Source organism: Indicator indicator, chromosome 9 (assembly GCF_027791375.1).
Source record: "Indicator indicator isolate 239-I01 chromosome 9, UM_Iind_1.1, whole genome shotgun sequence".
NCBI lineage: Eukaryota > Metazoa > Chordata > Aves > Piciformes > Indicatoridae > Indicator > Indicator indicator.
Genome location: NC_072018.1, coordinates 29,470,658 through 29,493,159, shown reverse-complemented (window position 1 = coordinate 29,493,159; position 22,502 = coordinate 29,470,658). Strand labels below are relative to the sequence as shown.

Below are 22,502 nucleotides of genomic sequence, written 5' to 3'. Positions count from 1 at the left end.
AAGCAGGGGCCTCCATCCCACAACCATACTCCTCCATGGACCACCCGAAGCATTATTGCTTGCCCCAAGTCATGCCTGATCACAGCAGCCTGTGGTCCTGAGCACCCTGCAGTCAGGATGTGTCCTAAAGCAGCTCCAAGGTCTCACCTTGCCCAGCATGTTGGAGTCACGACCAGACACAGCTGTTGGGTTTTGGGCATGACTTACAGGCAGATGCCTCCCCTAGATGCCTCCAGCCTGAACTTAGGCAATGAAGAAGCTATACCACACCACCCTTAAAGCTCAGATGGCTGTGACCACCCTGGGCAGGATGGCAAGAAGCCATCCCTTCCCACCACCCCCATGTCACCCCTCAGCACAATCCCTGCTTTACCCTGCATTTCCCATCCACCAGTCCTCCATGGCTGCAACCGTGTCCTCTCAGGGAGAAGCAAGAGTCCAACTGAACATGGGCACCACCATGCCCATTCTCCAGGCAGGAGGGCTCATGCACAACCCATTGTCCCCACCACAACCTGGCCTGACCCCTAGATCATCCCTGCCAGGTAGGGTGGAAGGAAGAGCCCCACAGTGCCCAGCAAGCAGACCATGATGAACATCCAGAGGAAGATGCGGTCGATCACCATAGCCACATACTTCCAGTCCTCCTTCACCTGCCAAACAGAGAAGGGCTGTGAGCATGGGCAGAGGGTGCAGACCTCATTTGTGAGGACCCTTGGGGTTAGGAAACCACCCGGGACTTCCTTGCCTAAGGGCAAGGAGATGGTCTAGGTCTTGGGAAATCCCTATAGGAACCCTCAGCTGACCCTGTGGACTTGGGCCCACCCAGGAGGTGGCCACTGGTCTTCGTACTGGCTTTGGGTTCTCAGCAGCCAGGGAACCAACTGAGGGTCCCAGCACTGACACCCCACCCACCCCAACCATGGAGAAATAAGGGGCAGGAGGCAGCACCCAGGGCAGACCACCCAGCTCTGTTCCCCAAGGGCAGGACAGCACAGGCAGGAGAGGGACCTCCAACATCCCCACCCCCAGGAGGGACAGGAGCTGGAGGAACCCTCAGCTGACCTTGTGGACTGGGCATCTCCCAGGAGGTGGTTGCTTGTCATCTCCCCGGATTTGAGTTCTCAACACCCAGGGAACCAACTAAGGGTGCCAGCACTGACCCCCTTGATGCAGGAATGGGGGGCAGGAGGCAGCACTCAGAGTGGGGGACCCCCCTCAGGCCCCAGCCCTCGAGGGCCCCCACTCACCGAGAAGTCTGTGTCCTCTGCTCGCAAGTGGTCCGCGATGTAGTGGACCCCTTCCAGGGCTTTCAGGATGCTGGGGGACAACATCAGCCTTCCGTCCGAGCCCTCCTCCTCTTCCTCCTTCCCCCTGGGGGACACTCGGGAGGCTGAGCCCCCTGAGGCCTTCCCAGCTTGACGCCCACAATTGTAGCGGCACTGAGTGGCCTGGCTGTGGGAACCAGCCTGGGACACGTGGCTGGGGTATGTCTTCTCTTCTTCCTCTTCATCTTCCTCCTCCTCCTCCTCCCACTTGTCATCCACATCAGTCTCCAGCCAGCAGCGGGAGGTGCTGAGCCTCGTTCCAGGGAGGTCATACTGTCCTGCAGTCCCCTCAGGAGGAGGCAGTGCTGGAGGGCGCTTCATGAAGAGCCAACGAGGGATGAAGTCGAGGAAGAAGGTCCGCACCCAGCGGGGCATGGTGTGGGTGCTGGGGGAGCGGTGGTGGACGTTGAGGACGAACACGGTGATGATGATGGAGAGTGTGACGAAGATCATGGTGAAGAGGAGGTACTCGCCGATGAGCGGGATGACCAGCGAGGTGGAGGGGATGATCTCTGTGATAAGCAGCAGGAAGACGGTGAGCGACAGCAGGACTGAGATGCAGAGGGTGATCTTCTCCCCGCAGTCAGAGGGCAAGTAGAAGACCAGCACAGTCAGGCAGGAGATAAGCAGGCAGGGGATGATGAGGTTGATGGTGTAGAAGAGCGGGAGGCGGCGGATGACGAAGAAGAAGGTGATGTCGGGGTAGATCTCGCTGCAGCAGTCGTACTTCTTAGAGGTGTAGGTGCCAATGGCGTTTATGATGGCCCACTCGCCGCTCTCCCAGTAATCCTTGAGGTCCACGTGGTGGTCCATGGTCTCCAGGTCGATCTTGGCCTTGTCGTAGGTCCAGGAGCCAAACTTCATCTTGCAGTTCTGCTGGTCGAACGGGAAGTAGGTGACGTCAATGCTGCACGAGCTCTTGTAGATGGCAGGGGGCACCCACTGCACTTTCCCAGTGGAGAAGAGGTGAGCCTTTGTCATGTGGGTCACAGCAAACTCCCCATCAGCACTGCAGGTGTGAAGAGAGATGTGAATCACAGGATCACAGGATGTTAGGGGTTGGAAGAGACCTCCAGAGATCAAGTCCAACCCCCCTGCCAGAGCAGGACCATAGAATCCAGCACAGGTCACACAGGAACACATCCAGATGAGGCTTGAAAGTCTCCAGAGAAGGAGACCCCACAGCCTCTCTGGGCAGCCTGTTCCAGTGCTCTGTGACCCTCACAGTGAAGTTCCTCCTCGTGTTGAAGTGGAACCTATCCATTGTCCCTTGTCCTGTCACAGGGTGCAAGTGAGCAGAGCCTGTCCCCTGCCTCTTGACCCCCAGCCCTCAGATATTTATAAACATTGATTAAATCCCCTCTCAGTCTTCTCTTCTCCAGACTAAAAAGCCATAAAGTCAGAGGAGGATGATGCCTCCTAAGAAATATGACCAGGAGCTCCCTCTGCACTCAGGACTGGTGTGAAGCTTGATTTGAGGCCACGGCCCCAGCATGTGTCCCTATGAGGTACTAGGTTCACTCTCCTGGGCATCACCCAGAGTGTGGAGATGGGTGGGAGAATGGGCAGTGGACGTGGGGAGATGCATGTAAGTGGGTTTAGATCCTTACCAGTAGGGTGGGATGTGATGCAGGAAGCCCATACAGGCTGGCAGGAAGAGGAGAGAGAGAGGAGAGGGAAAGGAGAGGGAGAGGAGAAGGAGAGGAGAGGCGACACAGGGATGGGCTGGGTTGCAGGGATAGGATGGCTGGGATGAGCTGTAGGGATGGACAAGGCTGGGCTGTGGGAGCTGGCCCTAGACATGCCCCATCTTGGCAGCATCACTCACTTGTTGTAGAGCACAATGTCAGGGATCCAGATCATCTCAGATGGCACCCGGATGGAGGTGACATTGTCAAATTCTGCCGGGTCCCAGCGCAGTTTGTAGTCACTCCACTCCTGGAGGGAGACAGGGAAGGGCATCAGGTAGCCCTGGGTCTGGTGGGGCCAACATGTCCATTGCCACCTGCCTCCTTCTTTTGGCAGCATCCCCCAAAGGAACAGCACCATGGAGATGCCACCAAATCCACCCCCCCAAGGCAGAATCTTCCTGTGCCTTTCTTGACACTCTTCTGCCGTTGCCCAAGGGAGGGAACAAGTTCCTACCTGCTTCAGCCAGACATTGGTGGTCATCATCTGGTTCTTCTCGTCCTGCAGTAGGAAGGGAGGGAGAGATGAGAGGGGAGGGAGTCCAAGGGTTTGTCCCATCAATGCATTGCCCCCCAGACCACTGCTTTCACTTTCTGCCCTCTGCCTCTGGGTTCAGCTGCTGGAACAAAGTGGTTCCAGCATAAACTCAAAGAAAACCTGTGTTGGATCCCTCATTATCTGATCACTAGATGGCAGCAAGAAACAGCCGGCTCGATCCTGACGGTCTCTTCAGTTCTATGGTAGGTGATGGATGGGTGGGTTGATAGGTGGGCAGATGGCTGGGCAGACAGAGGGATGGGTGGGTAAATGAACGTGCATGGGAGGAACGAGCGAGAGATGGATGGGCAGACAAGCCCAGAGGTGCCCTGGGGCAGGTAGAAGGTGGATAAGAATGTGGCAGGGATGGACACCTGCAGTTTTCCTTGATGCTCTCCTACTGTCAGGCAAAAGGAGGGTTTGGGATGGAAAGCAGGGATGCAGCCTTCCCCCTGCTCGCTGGAGGGAGGCAGAGTGGGTGGTTTGTCACCTGCAGGAGACAGCCAGCACTTTGCTGCTGCCCGAACCCAACCCACCAAGTATCCCCAGGCTCTCTGCTCTGGCAGACCAGTAGGACCAACTGGTAAACCTCACTTGGGACTGGGATCTCTGCTGCTGGGATCTCTCCTGCTGGGCTACCCACCACGTCGATCAGCTGCGCGATGGAGAGCCCGAACCTCACGATGACCACGTCGGAGGTGTTGGGCACTGGCCGTGACCAGCGGTTGTAGCCGGTGAAGAGGCGCTTGAAGAGGCGCTCCTCGGCATGGCCCTGGGGCTGCTCCTGCAGGCAGGAGGCTGAGGGGAGATGATGGGGATAGGGTGGAAGAGAACATGTTGGCACTCCCTTCCACACCCCTACACCCCTTCCTTTTCTTCCTGGCCAGCAGTGCGTGGTGCAAAGTCAACCTCACGGAGCAAATCCCACTCTTGAGTGGCTGAGGTCCCTCTCCCAATCCCCTCCTGCTGCTTTTGCTGGTGCTACATGGTTCAGCTTTGAAAGGTGGAGGCTGACCCAGTCCTTGAGCTGGAGATAGGGCTGGGGAGGAGGATGATGCTCTTTGCTCTGCCCAGAAATCAGTGGTGTTGGCCTTTGGTGCTGACAGCTTGCGGTGCATTGCTCAACCCATCCTTGCTCACTGCAGAGCTCCATAAATTTCCACCAGCAAGTCGATGGAGGCCAAGAGAGGGAGGGAAGGAGGGGGGGAGGGCTCTGAGAAGCCAAGGGCAACGAAAGAGACCCTGCACAGGTGATTGCCTTGAGGAGGGATGGGTGTAGGGCCCCACAGCATGCTCCATGCCCTATGCAAGCTCTCCCTGCTGAGCAGCAAGCCCAGAAAGGTCTCATTGTTGTTGTATTCTGGGCAGGGGTTGAGGGTCTTGGAGGTGTTGGGGATGGGCTGGTTGCAAGTGAAGGGACAAACAAGAAGCCCAGCTCATGAAAGGTCTTGAGTTGAGGGGGTTAGAACCAAAATCCATGTTGTTTTTTTGCTAGCATTTCTAGCTTGCACAGGATGGATCTGGGGTCCCAGAGATGCATCTCCTGGAGCGGGATGACCCAGAACAGACCCAGACCCAGACTCTGTGCTGGAGTGGAGACTGGGAATGCTGAGAGACCACCTGGGAGTAAGCTGGGAGAGAACTGGTTTTTCCATGCACAAGCACCACAGCACCCTTTGCTTCCCCTCCCCTCTCCCCAGGTTTACCCTCCTCAGAACCCCAGTGGGTGACCCCAGGGAAAGGCAGAGCTGCCCTTACCTGCCTGGAACGTGATGGAGCACCATGCGACGAGGGGAATGATGCCACAGGACAGCTGCCCCATGCTCCCTGTACTGGTGTCCCCTTTGGACCTCCTCCCTGGAGCAGTTTCAAAAGCTCCCCCAGGAGCAATGAGCTGAGATGGTGGTGGGAGAGGAGGCTCAGCAGAGAAAGCCACCACAGGAGACCTCCAGTGGAGTATCCTGTGTGTCCCCACCACTCATGAGTGCTGGAGGATCCATGGATGGAGCAGGATGTAGGCTGGGAGAACCTCAGCTGAGCCAGGGTGTGTGATGGTTCCAGATGCTCTACCAAGTCACCTGCCCCAGATTTCATTCCTGGAAAGACAGCAGAGGGTGGCACTGTCACCGTGATGCCACTGCTGCTCAGGTCTGGGAGGGGATGGTCCTACTGCAGTCCCCTCAAAGCCACTCCCAGCTGCAAGCAGGGCTTGGAGCTGATCCTCCATGGCAGAGTCAAGGGAAAATGTCCCCAGAGCATCTGCTCCCTGCTTCACAAGTGCTCCTCAGGCAGGCAGGGCATGAAGCTGGGCAATGTCAGTCAGGACCCTGTGAGTCAAAGCTATGAGCTATGAGGAACCCAGGTCTTGGGTGATTTAATAGCAGAGATGGAGCCCCATGCTGCAACCCTTATTGAGGTGACCAGAAAATAACTGGTTTCAACCATTCTTCTACCCTCCCTGACTGGAAGCTGCTTCATGCCCTGGGACAGAGAGAGGAGGAAGCATCTCAGCTTCTCCAAGAGGCTGTGCTACCCCCAAAAAAGAAGTAGCACTCAGCTCTGAGAGATGATCTCTTTCACCATCCATCTATCCCTTCCTTCTTCCCTCCCTTCTTCCCTCCCTCCCTCCTTCCCTCTCTCCCTCCCAGGATGGTTCCCCTCTACAGCATGGCAAATCTCTGCAAGAGGAGGAATCTCTGGCTCTGCAGAGGCCCTGAAATATGCTGCTGCTTACAAGATGACTCCCCCAAACCTGACTCATGCCCCCAGGAGCAGCTCTCCAGGAGGCAACTCCTTCTATCCCCACAGAAAAGGAGGTTCTCAGCCTGATGTTGCTAAACAAGAAGCTCCTTTAGCTTAAATTCTGTCCTGGCCCCACAGAACCCTCCTGAACTCTTCATCTCATTGTCTTCTGTAGAGTTTTCAACAGATTAATACAAGGATGGTGGAGGAGGTGGGAAATGGGAGGAGAAACAGTAGCCACTGCACTGGGATGGAGAGAAAATGATGTGAGTGTCTCTCCTGACTAAGGTATCAGAGTATGGGGGGGAGATGCTCCCAATCCAGGCTTGGTTATGGTGGATTTCATGGGTGCACAAAGCTCTAGTAGGTGTTGAAGAGGGAAAGGAGGTGCCTGGAGTGATGCAAGGCTGTGCTTGAAACCATCCATACAGGTCAGAAGAGGTTTAGGTGGGGGAAATGGGTGGAGAGGAGACCATGCAGGACATGCCCCATGGGTCATGGTGGGGATGGAATGGGGATGGGTGGGTGGGAGACAGCACACAGGTTGCCCAAGGATGTTGTGGTACCTCAACATCTTGCACCCACATCCCCCTTCTCCCACCTTGGTGCTTCTCCAGCAGCATCAGGCAGCTGTGGCAGAGCCTGACCTTTCCCTTCATCTCCCCACATCCAAATCATTTCTCACTGGTGGATTTCCCATCACTCTGGGGCACAAAGCATTCTGATCCTCCTGCAGAGATGCCCTCAGAGATGCCTTCAAAATGTTGCTCCTTGGTACTTTGCCACCCAGGATTGCAGAAAGCTGCCTTGAGAGAATGCTAAAGGGGATTTGGGGGGCTTTAGGTGGGAACTTCATGCACACCTGGGAAAATTTCCCTGCTGCTCTCTCCTTATTACTCCCTCACCCACTTAAGAACTCTACAAACCTCTCCAGTCATGGATATTTGCAGGGAAAACCACCTTCCCACCCAGCCTGGAACCAGTGAACCCCCTTACCTCATCCAAAGAAAGCACAAAGGGGTCCTTGGAGCCTCCTGTCATCTCTGATGTGCTGGGGTTGGGATGCAGTGCTGGGGTTGGGATGCAGTGCTGGGGTTGGGAGTCAGTGGTGGGGCTGGGATGCAGTGCTGGGGTTGGGATGCTGTGCAAGGATTGGGATGCAGTGCTGGGGCTGGGATGCAGTGCAGGGATTGGCATGCAGTTGTGGAGGTTGGGATGCAGTGCTGGGGTTGGGATGCTGTGCAGGGATTGAGATGCAGTGCTGAGGCTGGGATGCTGTGCAGGGATTGGGATGCAGTGCTGGGGCTGGGATGCAGTGCTGGGGTTAGGATGCAGTGCTGGGGTTGGGATGCTGGCCGGGACTGGGGTGCTGAGCCGGGATTGGGATGCTGTGCTGGGATTGGGATGCTGTGCCAGGGTTGGGATGCTGTGTCTCCGACGGGCTCCGGCGAGGAGTGAGTTTGGCCGAAGGGATGTCTCAGCTCCTACTTCAAGTGGTGACGACAGGGGCTGGGGGAGGAGGGAGAGAGCCACGACCAGGCACGGAAGGAGGGGAGGGAGGCTTCCCTGGTCCTCCTCACCCTCCTCATGCATGGCAAAGCTTCGCCAGGACTGGAAAGTGATGGATTTGCCGAGGTTGTGTCGACCAGGTTGAGAGGGAAGGGGGCGTTGGGCTGTGTGTATGAGGAAGAGGAGGAACAGGGAAGGAGAACCGGAGCCCGACTGGTGTGGAGCTGCGGGGCCAGAGCACGGAGCGGGGGGGTGCAGAGCACGTTGCAGGAGCATAATGTGGGGCACTGTGGAGGGCATAGCACAGGACGCCACAGGGCATTGCACAGGGGCACTGTATGGGACACTGCAGGGCACGGCACAGGGTATTGCGTGGGGCATTGCATGGGGGTTTGCAAAGGCATCGTAGGGGGCACTGCATGGGGCAGCACACAGGGCATTGCAGGGCACTTCAGGGGGCACTGCAGAAGGTAGTGTCTGGGGCGTTATGTGGGGCATCACAGGGGGCACTGCCAAGGCTCAGGCTCTTGCACCAGGGAGGGAAGCAGGGGGCTGCTTTCCCCGGTCCACACCAGACCAGGCTTCCCCCACTTGCCCCACAGCCCTGGCTGGGGGTTTGGTGCCAACCTGCTGGTGGGCAGGGCAGCTCCAGGCAGCTTCCCCCCTCCTGTCTCAGGTGTCCCCGTGGGGACAGGGATGGGACTGGAGCTACTTTAGGCAGGGGAGAGGTTTCTCTGACCTCAAAAGGATGAGAACCTCAGAGCTCCTGGCTGCTTCCTGACCTCCTTGAGGAAGACGTAGCCCTGTCCCCAGACCAGATTTCTCTCCTTCCTTCCTGCTAGGAAATTTAATGTACAACCTTCCTGTAAATGAAGCACAGAACCAATTTCCACACAATTTCCAGCCCTGGGGGACCTGCCAAATGATTTTCCTTTCTCCTGGGGGATGAAGAAGCAGACTTGGGCATGAAGGGCACCTGAATTTGCTGCTCCTCCTGTTCCACTGCAGGACCTCTGTCCCACCTGCATCCACGAGGCTGTTCCCATCATCCTTGGGATGTTGAAAATACATGGGGAAGAGGACCATGGAGCTGGTACCTCACCATCCCACCTCTCCAGAAGCAGCCAGTGTCAAAGCCAGGCAGATACTGGGTTACCCCTCTTAAGACCTATGGCCATGAACATCTTGCTGATGCAAGTATCACAGCAGGGTGATCCAAATGTGTCATTGATGTCATGATTGCACCAAACCACTCTGGTTTTGAATCATCCATGTCATGAGTCCATCAAACCATGCTCAGAGCTATACTGAGGCCCAGTGGTGGGATCTAAAGCTCCATCTCCATGCCCTGGTGCAGAGCACTCAGCCCATGGCCATGTCCTGAGGCTGAAGGGAGGGCATTCAGTGTTGAATAGACCTCCTGAAGCTGGAGAGATGTGGGGGGAAGAAGATGGAGTGACATATGACAGAGGGATGGGAAACAGCTGGCAATTGCAAAGGCTGCTCCAGGAGATTGATCTGGGCCCACCAAAGGAAGGGAATTAGGGAGAAGAGTGAGAGAAGCAGTGAATTAATCAGCATTTAAATAGGACAACTGACACTGATTTTCTGGAGAGTTAAACTGGAGCTGATGGCTGGGATGATGGATTGAAGGCTGCTGGGGACAGGGTGGGAAGCATTGTGGGGTCTGTCGCCTTTCATGGGGACCTCTTGGGGTGGACTCTTGGAGGTGGAGAGGTTGTTAAGGTCACAGATGACCCTCAGACAGCAGAGGATGAAGAGCAAACTGACGTGGAGAGAAGACTGGCAGAGCTCAATGCATCTTTATTCTGCTGCCTGCAGCTCCTGCTGCTGCTGCCTAGGGCAATTCCTGCCTTTTGCCTGTCCTTAGGGTGCACCAGGGGTGCCTGATGTTCTGGGGTGACCCTGGCCACTCGCTCCAGCCTCCTGGGATTACCTCTGGGCTAATAAACACAGTGCCTCCTTCCAGCTGCCCAAACCTCAGTGTGTTGGGAGCACTGAAGTTGCTAGCTTGGGTTTCTTGCCAGGAGGTTCATCTCCAGCTTGCACCTCCATCTCCAGCCCCCCCTCTCTACCTGCAGCTCCAAACCCAGCCTCAACTTTTACCATCCCAGAGGCAAAAAGGCTTTTCCAAGCCTGGACCAGGCACTGCCAACAGTGAATGATTAACTGAGGGTGACAGATTAGCTGGGGCTGGCAGCAGCTTTGCACATGCTGGGCAGGCAATGCTGCTCCTGGAACACCAGTAAGAGGCAGATGAACCCCCTAAAAAGCTGGGCTTAATTTTTAAGACCCTTTGTTGAGCTCCAAGACCTCAGTTCAGGCAAGGTCCTGGGTGTGATGCTTTAGCTGTGGCATGCAGGGCTGAGTAGGTGAGGAAAAAGGGACTTTGTGTGCATAAAGCTCTTCCAGGGAGGACAAGAAGGGGTGCAGGGGTCTGCTGGGGGTGGGAAGGGACTGCTCAAAGAGGGATTTCCCTTGGCCACAGGGCTGGGCATATGCAATGGCACCAGGCCCTGCTGTTTGAGGGCAGAGATCCTGTGGGGTGAAGGCAGTGAGTGCTTGGGACCAGGATTATGGGCATCATGTGTGTGACAGCACCACATGTGCAATGGAATCATGTGTGTGACAGCACTGTGTGTGACAGCACCACATGTGCAATGGCATCATGTGTGTGACAGCACTGTGTGTGACAGCACCACATGTGCAATGGCATCATGTGTGTGATGGCATCATGTGTGCCATGCTATCATGTATGTGATGGCATCACCTGTGCAAGGTCATCACATCCAGTGACACTGTGCATGCAATGCCATCATGTGGGTGACAGCATCATGTATATTATGGCATCACGTGCCCAATGGCATCACGTGTGTGATGGCATCACATGTATGATAGCACCATGTGTATGATGGTGTCATGTGCATGATAGTGTCACATGTGCAATGGCATTACATATATGATGGCATCATGTGTATGATGATGTCACAAGTGGGATGGTGTCACATGTGCAATGGCATCACCTGTGTGATGGCACCACGTGTATGATGATGTCATATGTGTGGTGGTGTCACATGTGTGATGGCATCATGTGTGTGTGACGGCATCATGTGTGTGTGACAGCATCACGTGGGCCATGGCATCCTGTGTGGGATGGCATCACCTGTGCAGTGGCACCGGGCACCACAGCACTGCCTGTGCAGTCACATCACGTGTGGTGGTGTCACCTCTGCCATGGCATCCTGTGTGTGATGGCATCATGCAGCAGGCAGCACCCTCCCATCCCCTCCCAGTGCTTCTGTCCCCGGTGCCCAGACCGCTCTGCCAACGCCCCGTGCCACATCTCTGCTCCAAGGGCCAGGGAGAGGAGCCAGGACCCCCAAAGCCGTGGAAATGAATTGAGTTGGGGTCCCAGCAGCAAGCAAGGCCACGTGTGAGGAGATGCAGGGCCTGTCCCTGCCGCCCTAGGGATCAGCAGAGGTGGTAACATGGGAGACGGAGCTCTGGAGGCGCTGGAGCTCAGTGTGGAGGCGCTGGGAGACGTCATCGAGGCTCTGGGCCAGGTGAGCAGTGAGCCGGAGCATGTGCTCCACCACCCGCACACCCTTCTGCAGCCTGGGGAGGGAGGAAGAGTGGGCTCAGTGTCCCAGGTGTCCCCCTCAAAGAGGGACGTGGAAGGTGATGCCGTAGTGCTGGGTGTCCCGCAGGAGGTCCCCAGCCTGGGGAGGAGGTATCTCAACTCCTTCATCACCATGCTGTAGCTCAGCTCTGCTGGGTGACTGCTTTAGGAGTCACAACCCCCAGTCCTGACATCCCACCCCACACCCTGCCTCAGAGGACCCCTCACTGGCCCTGCTGTGGTGGGGTCACACACAGGGTGGGGACACACACATGGATGCTAAAGACAACGATTTACCCAGCATCCAAACCCCACATGCCATCTGAGGGCCCCCTTGAAGGCTCTGGGATCCTTCAGGACCTCCAGGCTTTTCTGAGGTGTTCACAGCTTGGAGCTGGCTCTCACTCATGGGGTTTGAGCTATCAGCTCCATGGAGTTTGGGGGTGTCAGCTCTCCCGTGGCCCATACCCTTCCCATGGTCCATACCCTTCCCACAGCACTTACTCCTCCTTCTTCTGGGCCATTTGTGGGTGATTGGCCTCGGCCACGTGAGCCTCCAGCTCCCTGTGGATGTTGTCCAAGCTCTCACGAAATTCCAGGTTGGCCCCATGGATGGCAGGCAGGGCCTCAGTGATGATGTCCTGGTAGCGGGTCTGGTTGTCCTCCAGCGTGGCTGACATCTCCACGCTCTTTAAGCTGGCCTTGGTGTCCTGCAAGAGGGTCTTGAGATGATCCAACTCATCATGAGGGGCAGAGGTGGGTGACCCAGGGGGGCTGCAAGGGCTGGGGGTGTGGAAGGTGATGCCACAGTGCTGGTCCCCATCCTGGGTGAGAGGGTATCCCAGCTCCTCAGTCCTGACGATGGGTGCCAAGTCCTCTTCTGGTCCCCCTTGGGTGGTGGCGAGGGGGACAAGGCTGCAAAGCCCCACCAGTAGGCACCAGCTGGGACCCATCAGGACCACAGTGTCCTGCAGGAGCAAAGGGAAGCAGCAGAGTCAAGGCTGCAGCTGAGATGCTCTCTGAGACCCTTTTGTGTTTCTCCTGCAGGAGCTGCCCAGTACGACCCTCCAACCACCCTTCTTTTTCTGTGCACACTCATCCCTGGCCGCTGGGGTTTGGGATTTGGCGGGGGGGGGGGGGGGGGGGGACGGACACAACAATACTTTCTTCACCCTCCCCAGCACAGTGCATGGAGCATAGCAATGGGGAAACTGAGGCACAGAGGGGTTAAATTGGGGCTGGAGGGTTTGGAGTCAGGCTGATACTGAGAGAGGTGTCCTTGTCGTGTGTCGTCCCCCCCCCCCCCCCCCCACAGTCTCCTTCAGAGCCACGAAAAAGCAGGAAGCTCGGGGGGGGGGGGGACGTGCAGACAATACGTCTCTTTCCAAACCACCACCGGAAAGCCTCGGCGCCGGGAATAGGACGGGGGGGGGCAGTGGTTGCTGGGGTGGTGGGCGCGGGAGTTTGGGGGCTCAGGAGGGTCCCCACCAGCACCCCACAGCCCTCTGAACCGCGTGGTAAAGGGAAGGGGGCTCCCATCGGCATCCCGGGTTCTTCCCGGCATCCTGGGGTGGAATGAGCTGAGCAGGTCTTAGACCAGCACCTGGCAGGGGGTGGGTTTCGCTTTGGGGTGAAGGACCACGAAAGGATGGAGGGGGAGGGGGCAGTGGAATGGCAGCGAGGAACCCCTCCCTGCACAGCGACCCAGCCCTGCCACGAGTTGGCATTTCGCTGGCACCAAGGATGGGCTCTTCCTCCTGGCTCTTCCCACCGCAATAGCAACAGACCAGCAAAAGTCTGCCTTTTCCTCTCTTTTTAAAGCCTCTCTCCTCCCCCCCTCCCCCAAAAAAAACGCTCCCACCTTTTTGGTGTCACAACAGCAGCTGGGGCTCTGCAGGGGCTACGGTCTCGTTGGTCCCAGGTTTGAGGGGCTGCGCCGGAGCTGCTCCCGCTGGGATGGGAGGAGGAGAAATCCTTCGCCATGCCAAAAAATCAGGGGAGAACGGTTTGCCCCCGCCGCCGGCTCTGGTCCACGCCGGAAGGGTGCTGGGGGAGGTAGGGGTGTCCCATCAGGGGTCTTAGGGACAGCGGGGACAAGGCATAAGGGACACCAAGGGAAACGCTCGTCTTGGATGGGCTTGAGCCCCTCTAAAGTAACTTTGCGTCCTCCTCAGTAGCCCTCCCAGTTCTGCCAGCTCTGCCGCACCGGGCAGGGGTGCAGTTATGGCCCCCCTCCCAGTTTCCCCCTACTCCAAAGCTCTGATCAGCATTCCAACGGTTTGCAAGCGGGGAAACTGAGGCAGGGGACTGGGACTGAGTTGGAAACACATCCACCCCGCTCCCTGGACCCCCCTCTGTCCCACTCACCGCTCAGTGAAGTGGCAGGCACGGCACGGCACGGCACTGCCAGGAGCTCCCCGAGGCGGCGCCGGTGACATGCAGGCACACACATGGCACAAGAGTGGGCATGAGCACGGACGTGCCAAGGCTGGTGCAGGGGACACGGGAGGGTTCCATGTTCTTCCCCCGGGGCTGCCCCTGGGAGGGGTTCGGGGCGGGTGATAGGGGCCGCTGAGGTGCTTGGCATGCAGACACATGCTGAGCAGGTATGTACATGCTTGGTGTCCACACTGCTGCTGCCTGCTGGGGCACACACGTGCTTAGCATGTGCCAAGTGTGCACACATGTGCTGAACGTGCACTCATGAGTGTGCATCTGTGTGCTGAATGTGCACACATGCCTGGCAGTGTACACAGGTGTTTAGCAGCCCAGGCACTGAGTGTGCACACACATTCCCAGCAGCTCACATACATGCTGGGCATGCACACGTGCTGAGTGTGCACATATGGTGAGTGTGCACACATGTGCTGAATGTGCACACATGCCTGACAGTGTACACAGGTGTTTAGCAGCCCATGCACTGAGTGTGCACACACATTCCCAGCAGCTCATATACATGCTGGGCATGCACACGTGCTGAGTGTGCACACATGGTGAGTGTGCACACATGTGCTGAATGTGCACACATGCCTGACAGTGTACACAGGTGTTTAGCAGCCCAGGCACTGAGTGTGCACACACATTCCCAGCAGCTCATATACATGCTGGGTGTGCACACATGCTGAATGCGCACACATGGTGAGTGTGCACACGTGTGCTGAATGTGCACACATGCCTGACAGTGTACACAGGTGCTTAGCAGCCCATGCACTGAGTGTGCACACACATTCCCAGCAGCTCACATACATGCTGGGTGTGCACACATGCTGAATGCGCACACATGGTAAGTGTGCACACATGTGCTGAGTGTGCACACATGCCTGGCAGTGTACACAGGTGCTTAGCAGCCCATGCACTGAGTGTGCACACACATTCCTAGCAGCTGACATACGTGCTGAGTGTGCACACAGAGACCTCAGCAGTACACACACGTGTCAAGTGTTTCACACACACGTGTTGAGTGTTACACACACACGCTGAGTGTGCCTGCACACGCCTGCTGCTGTGCACACACACAGCTTCACACACACACGTGCCTAGCCGTGCACGACGTCCTCAGCAAGGTGCCTGGTGTTGTGCAGCCATGCTCAGCACACACATGTAGCACAGGTGCACAGGTATTTGCAAACGTGTGTATGTGCAGCTGCACACGTGTCTGCATATGTTTTTTTGTGCATGCTTGTGCATGTACATATTTACACGTGCATCTGTGTGCATGCATGCACGTGGGTGTGCGTATCTGTGTTGATCAATGACCTGGAGGAAGGGCTTGAGGACACCCTCCAGGTGACATTAAGTTGGGGGGCAGAGTGTTGATGTGCTTGAAGGTAGGAAGGATCTGCAAAGAGATCCAGATGGGCTGAGGTCAGCTGTAGGAAGGTTTAACAAAGCCAATTCCAGGTCCTGCACTTCAGTCACAACAACCCCACGCAATGCTACAGGCCTGGGGCAGAGCGGCTGGAAGGTTGCCCAGCGGAAAAGGACCTGGGTGTGCTGGTTGACAGCCAGCTGAAGATGAGCCAGCAGTGTGCCCAGGTGGCCAAGGCGGCCAAAGGCATCTTGGCTTGGAGAAGCAATTGTGTGGCCAACAGGAGTAGGGAAATGATTGCACCACTTCTGAGGCCACAGCTTGAATACTGCATTCAGTTTTGGGCCCCTCACTCCAAGTAGGACATTGAGAGAAGGGCAGCAAAGCTGGTGAAGGCTCTGGAGAACAAGTCTGGTGAGGAACAGCTGAGGGTACTGGGGCTATTTAGTCTGGAGAAGAAAAGGCTGAGGGGAGACCTCATTGCTCTGTTCAATGTCCTGAAAGCAGATTGGAGTGAGGTGGGGATTGGTCTCTTCTCTCTAGTATCAGGTGATAGGATGAGAGAAAATGCCAGGTGAGGTTTAGGTTGGATATTAGGAAAAGTTTCTTTACAGGAGAAGTGGTCAGGCACTGGAACAGCTGCCCAGGAAGGTGGTGGAGTCACCTCCCTGGAGGCATTCAAGAAACCTATGGACATGGCACTTCAGGACATGGTTTAAGGGTCATGGTGATGTTAGGTCCATGGTGGACTCAATGATCTTAGAGGTCTCTCCCAAATGAAACAATTCCATGACTCTCTATATGTGCAGATACGTGTGCACGTGTTCCTGCATGTACACAGGTGTGTGCTTGTGCCTCCATGTGCATGTAAACATGTGTGCACACGTGTGCACATGCCTGCAGCACCTATCTAGTGCAGCCTGTGGAACCCTGCCCCTTCCCACTTCTGGGTGCTGGCAGGGTGGGTCAGTGGGTGCTGCGGAGCGGGGACCTGGGCTCCCTGTTAATAGGAGATCAGATATGGGCAAAACGTGGGTGAAAGGCGGCACGGGGTGAGAGGTGACGCCCGACCGGCGCTAGGACCCAGCGCGGCGCCCGGGCAGGGGCGTGGCGAGGCCTGCCAGAGGGCCCTATGCGTTGGCGGGGCCGGGACCGTAGGTTCGAGCCCCGGTAGTCGCGGCGGAGAGGCGGTCATGGCGCGACGGGCTGTGTTGTTTGACCTTGGCGGTGTGCTCTTCGGGCCTGGCCTGCAGCACTTCCTGGGCTCCTGCGAGCACGACAGCGCGCTGCCCAGGTACGGCCTGGCCCAGTGCGGCTTGACTTGGTTCCCCCCGGCGGCGCTCGCTCGCTCGCTCGCCCGCCCGCACTCCAGCGGGTCGGCGCTCGGACGGAGAAACGTAGAGACGAGGCGATAATTACTGTGTGTGTCTGCTGCCCGCACGGGGTTTGCGTAACTCGGGTCGTCGTAGCAAGAGAGGGCTGGGTGTGGAGTACGGGGTGGGGACCCCCTGTCCGGAATGTGGGGAGCAGGTTGGGAGTCCCTCTGTGTACACGGGGTGTAGGCTGGGGACCTGCTGCTTGGATGCGGGGTCCAGGCTTGCGAGGGGGTTTCGCGATGTGGGGTGTAACTCGGGGGAGAAGGGGTGGGAGCTCTCTTGGGTTTGGGGTGTAGGTCAGTGGTTCCAGCTACCCCCTGAGAAACAGGATCACCATAGGGAACTCTGGCAAAAGCAGTAAGAAGAGCAGCTGGTCGTTAATGAGTCTTCTTCAGTGGTTCATAGAATGGGTTGGGTTGGAAGGGACCCTAAAGATCATCTAGTTCCGACTCCCCTGCCATGGGCAGGGACACCTTCCACTAGACCAGGTTGCTCAATGCCTCATTCAACGTGGCCCTCAGCCAGATTGCTGATAAAACCAAACTGGCAGCAGTGGCTCACACCCCACCAGGCTGTGCTGCCGTGCAGGGAGACCTGAAGAGGCTGAGAGCTGGGCAGAAGGGACCCTCATGAAGTTCAACAAGGGCAAGGATGGGGCTCCTGCCCCTGGGGAGGAATAAGCCCCTGCACCAGGACAGGTTAGGGGTTGACCTGCTGGAAAGCAGCTCTGCAGAGAGGGACCTGGAGGTGCTGGTGGACAAGTTCCCCATGAGCCAGCAGCATGGCCTCGTGGCCAATGGTCTCCTGGAGTGTTTTCAGCAAAGTGTGGCCAGCAGGTTGAGGAAGGTTCTCCTTCCCCTCTGCTCTGTGCCATAGTGAGGCCACATCTGGAGTCCTGGGTCCAGTTCTGGGCTCCCAAGTTCAAGAGAGACAGGGAGCTACTGGAGAGAGTCCAGCAGAGGCCATGGAGATGCTGAGGGGACTGAAGCATCTTTATGAGGAGGAGAGGCTGAGAGACCTGGGGCTGTTTAGCCTGGAGAAGAGCAGCCTGAGAGGCTAATCAGTAGCTAAAGGGTGGGTGTCAGGACAATAGACACAGACTTTTTTGAGTGGTGGGCAGCATCAAGACAAAGGGCAGCAGGTGCAAAGGGGAATCCAAGAGATTTCATCTGAACTTGAAAAAAAAACCTTCTGTCCTGTGAGGGTGCTGGAGCCCTGGCCCAGGCTGCCCAGAAAGGTTGTGGAGGCTTCTCTAGAGAGATCCCAGACTTGCCTGGATGTGATCCTGGGCAACCTGCTGTGGGTGAGCCTGCTTCAGCAGGGGGGGTTGGCCTAGATCATCTCCAGAGGTCCCTTCCAGCTCCCACCATGCTGGGATTCAGCGATTAATTAAGCAGGCTAATTAATTAAGCCCATCCTTGCTGCATCACTTAGACCAGACACAACCCTGTGCACAAGTTGGAGCTGACAAAACCCGAAGGATTGAACCCCACAGCAAGTCCCAGAGAGCCTCTTGAGTCCTTTGCCTCATTTAATATGGATTGTTTGGGAATTACTAACCCCAAAGTGAAGCCAAACAGCCACCCAACACCTTGGGATTTCCCAGCAGCAGCCCTTGGGTGCTCAAAACCAAGCAAGGAGTTAAAGGAAAAAAAAAAAGAGCATCAAACATTAAACAGCTGAATGCTGGAGGACATGGAGCAGCTGGAGCAATAAATTCCCACTTTATCAGGGCCATCCAACTTATTTTTGCTTTATAGTTAAAGTCAAACCGACAGCAATCCCTGCTGGAAGAGGTGAAGCTGCTTTATTTTTGACCAAGCAACCTTTTTATCGACTCAGAAGAGAGCTTTACCCTGAGGCCAGCAGCTGAGATCTTGTTTTATTGTTGCCTGAGGAGGCCTTTTGTCATCTTCTGATGGGGAAAAATTATTTTCCTCCAGCTTCTGCCTACCCAGTGCCTGTTTTTTTGCATTATTTTTCGATTGCTGGCACAGCTCCCTGCTCGTTTATCTGTGGGGGTGAAGGAATTGAGCTGCCAGCAGGAACAAATGGGCAGCGGTGGTTGCTGTGATGAAGTGATGCTGTAGGCCCAGCTGATGATCACACCATGTGCAGGACATCTTGGTGATCAGGCCCAGTCAGCAAGGGTTTATGAAAGGCAGGTCCTGCCTGACCACCCTGATCTCCTTCTGTGACAAGGTGACATTAGTGGATGAGGGGAAGGTTCTGGATGTGACTACCTGGGCTTTAGTAAAGCCTTTGAGACTGTGTCCTACAGCATCCTCCTGGGGAAACTGGCTGCTCATGGCTTGCATGGGTGGACTCTTCACTGGGTAAAAACTGACTGATGGCTGGCTCCTGAGAGTGGTGGTGAATGGAGTTAAATCCAGTTGGCAGCTGGTGACAAGTGGAGTTCCCCAGGGCTTAGTACTGGAGCCTGTTCTTTTCCAGGTCTTTATCGATGATCTGGATGAGGGGATCCAGGACACCCTCAGTAAGTTTACAAATGAAACCAAGTTGGATTGGAGGCTCTACAGAGGGATCTGACCAGGCCAGATTGAAGGGGATATGATTCAAAATGGCCAAGTGCTGGGTTCTGTGCTGGGTTCTGCACTGGGGTCACAGCAACACCCTGAATGCTCTGGCCTTGGGGCAGAGTGTTTGGAAACTGCCTGCTGGAACCTGGACCTGAAGGTGTTGATCAAGTGCCAGCTGAAGATGAGTCAGCATGTGCCCAGGTGGCCAAGAAGGCCACCAGCATCCTGGCTTGGATCAGCAATAGTGTGGCCAGCAGGACTAGGACAGGGATTGTCCCCCTGTTCTGGGCACTGGTGAGGCTCCACCTTGAATCCTGGGTTGAGTTTTGGGCCCCTCATACCCAGAAAGACATTGAGGTGCTGGAGTGTGTCCAAAGAAAGGCAACAAAGCTGGTGAAGGGTCTAGAGCACAAGACTTGTGAGGAGAGGCTGAGGGAGCTGTGGTTGTTTAGCCTGGAGAAAAAGAAGCTAAGAGGATACCTTCTGGCTCTGTACAGCTCCCTGCAAGGAGGTTGGAGTGAGGTGGGGGTTGGTCTTTTCTTCTAAGGAATAAGTGACAAGACAAGAGGAAACAGCCTCAGGTTGTGCCAGAGAAGGTTTAGGTTGGACTTGGGGAACAATTTCTTCCCTGAGAGGGTTGTTAGGGATGGAACAGGCTGCTCAGGGCAGTAGTGGAGTCCCCATCTCTGGAGGGGTTGAAGATCTGTGTAGCTGTGGTGCTGAGGAGCATGGTTTAGTGGTGACCTGGCAGTGCTGGGCTGACAGTTGGATTCAACGATCTTGGAGGTCTTTTCCAGCCTAAATTATTCTGTGATTCTCTGATTCCATGATGGAGCTCTACATCCTTACAGCACACCCCAAAACTCCCTCAGTGTTGTGGTCCCCCTCCAACTGACCTCTCCTTCTTTTCCTGGCAGGAATTTCTTCCGGAATGTCCTGATTGCTGGTGGCTCCAACAGTCCTTATGCCAAAGTGATGAAGGGACAGATCACTCTGTCTCAGGTTAGCCCTTGGGTACCCACCACAGAGCATCGCTGGTGGCTTGGATGGGTCTTGGATTTTGCTCAGATGGGTCTTGGAAGCACCTCAGATGGGGCTTGGTTAGGGCTTGGATGGAGCTCTGATGAATCTCAGATAGGGCTCAGATGAAGCTCAAATGGGACTTGGGATGGAGCTTGGGTGGGGCTTGGAAGGGACTCAGATGGGGCCTGGATAGAGCATGGATGGGCCTCTGATAAGGCTTGGAGAGAGCTCAGAAGAGCCTTGGGCAGGACTTGGACAGGGCTCAGGTGGAGCTTGGCTGGGGCTCGGGAAGAGGCAGAGGGAGCAGGCTCCTGGATGGGCTGTGCTTTGTTTTGAGAGGTTCAGCTGAGTGCCTGCGTGGATGTTTTCCAGCTCTTTCTGGAGCTGGAGCAGGGCTGCCAGCAGCATGCCTCCGCCGCGGGCATCGCCCTGCCGCCCACCTTCTCCGTCACCAGAGCCTTCGAGGAGATGGCAGCCAAGGGAACAGTCAATGCTCCCCTTCTGCAGGCAGCCAGGGTGCTGCGGAGGAATGGTGGGTGCTGGGGGGGCTTTTGGGGAAGGGTGCTGCTCCCCTACCTAGCAGGTGTCTTGGGGTCCCTGCTTGGTCCCACCACAGGGTCCTTGTTGGTCAATCACACTACAGGGGTCCCTCATTGATCCTACCCTGAGGTCCTGGTTGGTCCCACCATAGGGTTCCTGATTTGTCCCACCATGAGGTCCTTGGCTGGGCCCACCACAAGTTTCCTGTTCAATCCCACCAAGGGGGTCCCACCATGAGGATCCTAGGTCAGTTCCACCATGGTGTTCCAGCTCGGTCCTCAGCATCTGGGTGTGCCCAAACTCTGGCTCATCTTCTACCTGGCTGGATCAAGCCTTGCTTTCTTGGATGCACAAATTGGGCATGAGCTCCTGCATTCTTTCATCTCCTACTGGGGTGTCCTGGTTTGGACAGAGCCTCCAAAAGCAGGGTGGGGAAGGTCTGAGAAACGTGGATGGGGAGGGAAGATGAAGCCAAACGCTGTGCAGAGAGCTGGAGCAGCGCTCCTCACTCTGCTCTCCCTTAGGATTTAAGACCTGTGTCCTGACCAATAACTGGGTGGATGACAGCAGTGGGCGCCTCTTCACGGCCACCCTGATGAACCTGCTGCACCGACACTTCGACCTGGTCATCGAGTCCTGCCGGCTCGGGGTGCAGAAGCCGGACCCCAAGATCTACTCCTATGCCCTGGAGGTGCTGCAGGCCAAGCCGCAGGAGGTACACCCTCTGAACACCCACAATCCTTGGCCAAAGCCAGTGTCTGCCCTTCCCCGGGGTGCTGAGCCTGGCTCTCTCGCTGTATCTCCAGGTGATCTTCCTGGATGACATTGGGGAGAACTTGAAGCCAGCGCAGGAGATGGGCATGGCCACCATCCTCGTCAGGGACACTAGAACTGTCCTGAAAGAGCTGGAGGAGCTCTCAGGTGTCCAGGCACGTAGAGGTGGTCTGGATCTTCACTACCCCTGCTCTCCTGGGAATCCTGGACCAGTTCTGCGGAGCCAGGAGGGATGGGCTTGGTTCTTTTGGGTCTTGCTGTGATGTGGTGGCTTTGGAAGTGAATGAGATGGGGGCTGTGATCTCCTACAAACCCTGCCCAACCCGCTCATCCCCCATGTCCATCTCAAACTCCAGGGTGTGCCACTAACAGCAGGCTGGTGGGGATAATGCATGGAGCTCCAGGCTTGTTCAGGAGTTGCTCACCCTGTGCTCCTCACCCCACAGCTTCTCACACAAGAGGAGCCCAAGCCGACCGTGTGTGATCCAGCTGCTGTCACCCATGGATACGTGCCCATCCGGGTAGGACAAAGGGCACTGCCTTGGTGGCAAGCTGTCCTCAAGCTTGAGGGGGGAGAGAGGAGAGGGGTGGCAGGCATCCTGGGGAGGGTCTTGAGTCCCTTGCAAGAATGTGCCAGCTGGGGGGTGGCTTGTTAGGTTGTCCACCCTCCTGCATGGGGCTACTCTTGATGAGGGATGCTGAGCTCTTCCATCATTCAGATCTTCTCCATCCACTCCATGAGTCAAAATGTGGCTTCAGGATGTTGTTCTGGGGTGGGTGGTGGGTTCCTACACCTGGTGACCAGCAGTGAGTGGAGGGTTGCAGGGTGGAGCCATGCCACCCCCATCTGATGAGGGTTCTCTATCCCTTCCAGCCTGGTGTCCAGCTGCACTTTGTGGAAATGGGACATGGCCCTGTGGTCTGCCTCTGCCATGGCTTCCCCGAGTCCTGGCTCTCCTGGCGCTACCAGGTGATGAAGGAGATGAGAAGGAGGGT

General features: G+C 56.4%; 2 protein-coding genes across 2 annotated transcripts in view; one reads left to right on the top strand and one right to left on the bottom strand.

Annotated features, from left to right (window-relative positions):
* Positions 1–527: 527 nt before the first annotated feature.
* Positions 528–5,376, bottom strand: CHRNA2 (cholinergic receptor nicotinic alpha 2 subunit). The gene is made up of 6 exons (XM_054383813.1): positions 5,313–5,376; positions 4,198–4,352; positions 3,474–3,518; positions 3,157–3,266; positions 1,251–2,337; positions 528–653 (listed from the first exon to the last, which is right to left on the bottom strand). The coding sequence occupies exons 1-6, from the start codon at positions 5,374–5,376 to the stop codon at positions 528–530; spliced, it is 1,587 nt and encodes a 528-aa protein (XP_054239788.1).
* An 11,070-nt stretch (positions 5,377–16,446) lies between these two features.
* The window catches only part of EPHX2 (epoxide hydrolase 2), a 10,503-nt gene continuing 4,447 nt past the window's right edge, over positions 16,447–22,502 (top strand). Inside the window, exons 1-7 of the mRNA XM_054383374.1 lie at positions 16,447–16,547; positions 20,087–20,171; positions 20,565–20,724; positions 21,257–21,447; positions 21,539–21,661; positions 21,953–22,027; positions 22,381–22,500. Coding sequence (XP_054239349.1) covers positions 16,447–16,547; positions 20,087–20,171; positions 20,565–20,724; positions 21,257–21,447; positions 21,539–21,661; positions 21,953–22,027; positions 22,381–22,500 — 855 coding nt within the window. The remainder of the gene's footprint in view (positions 16,548–20,086; positions 20,172–20,564; positions 20,725–21,256; positions 21,448–21,538; positions 21,662–21,952; positions 22,028–22,380; positions 22,501–22,502) is intronic.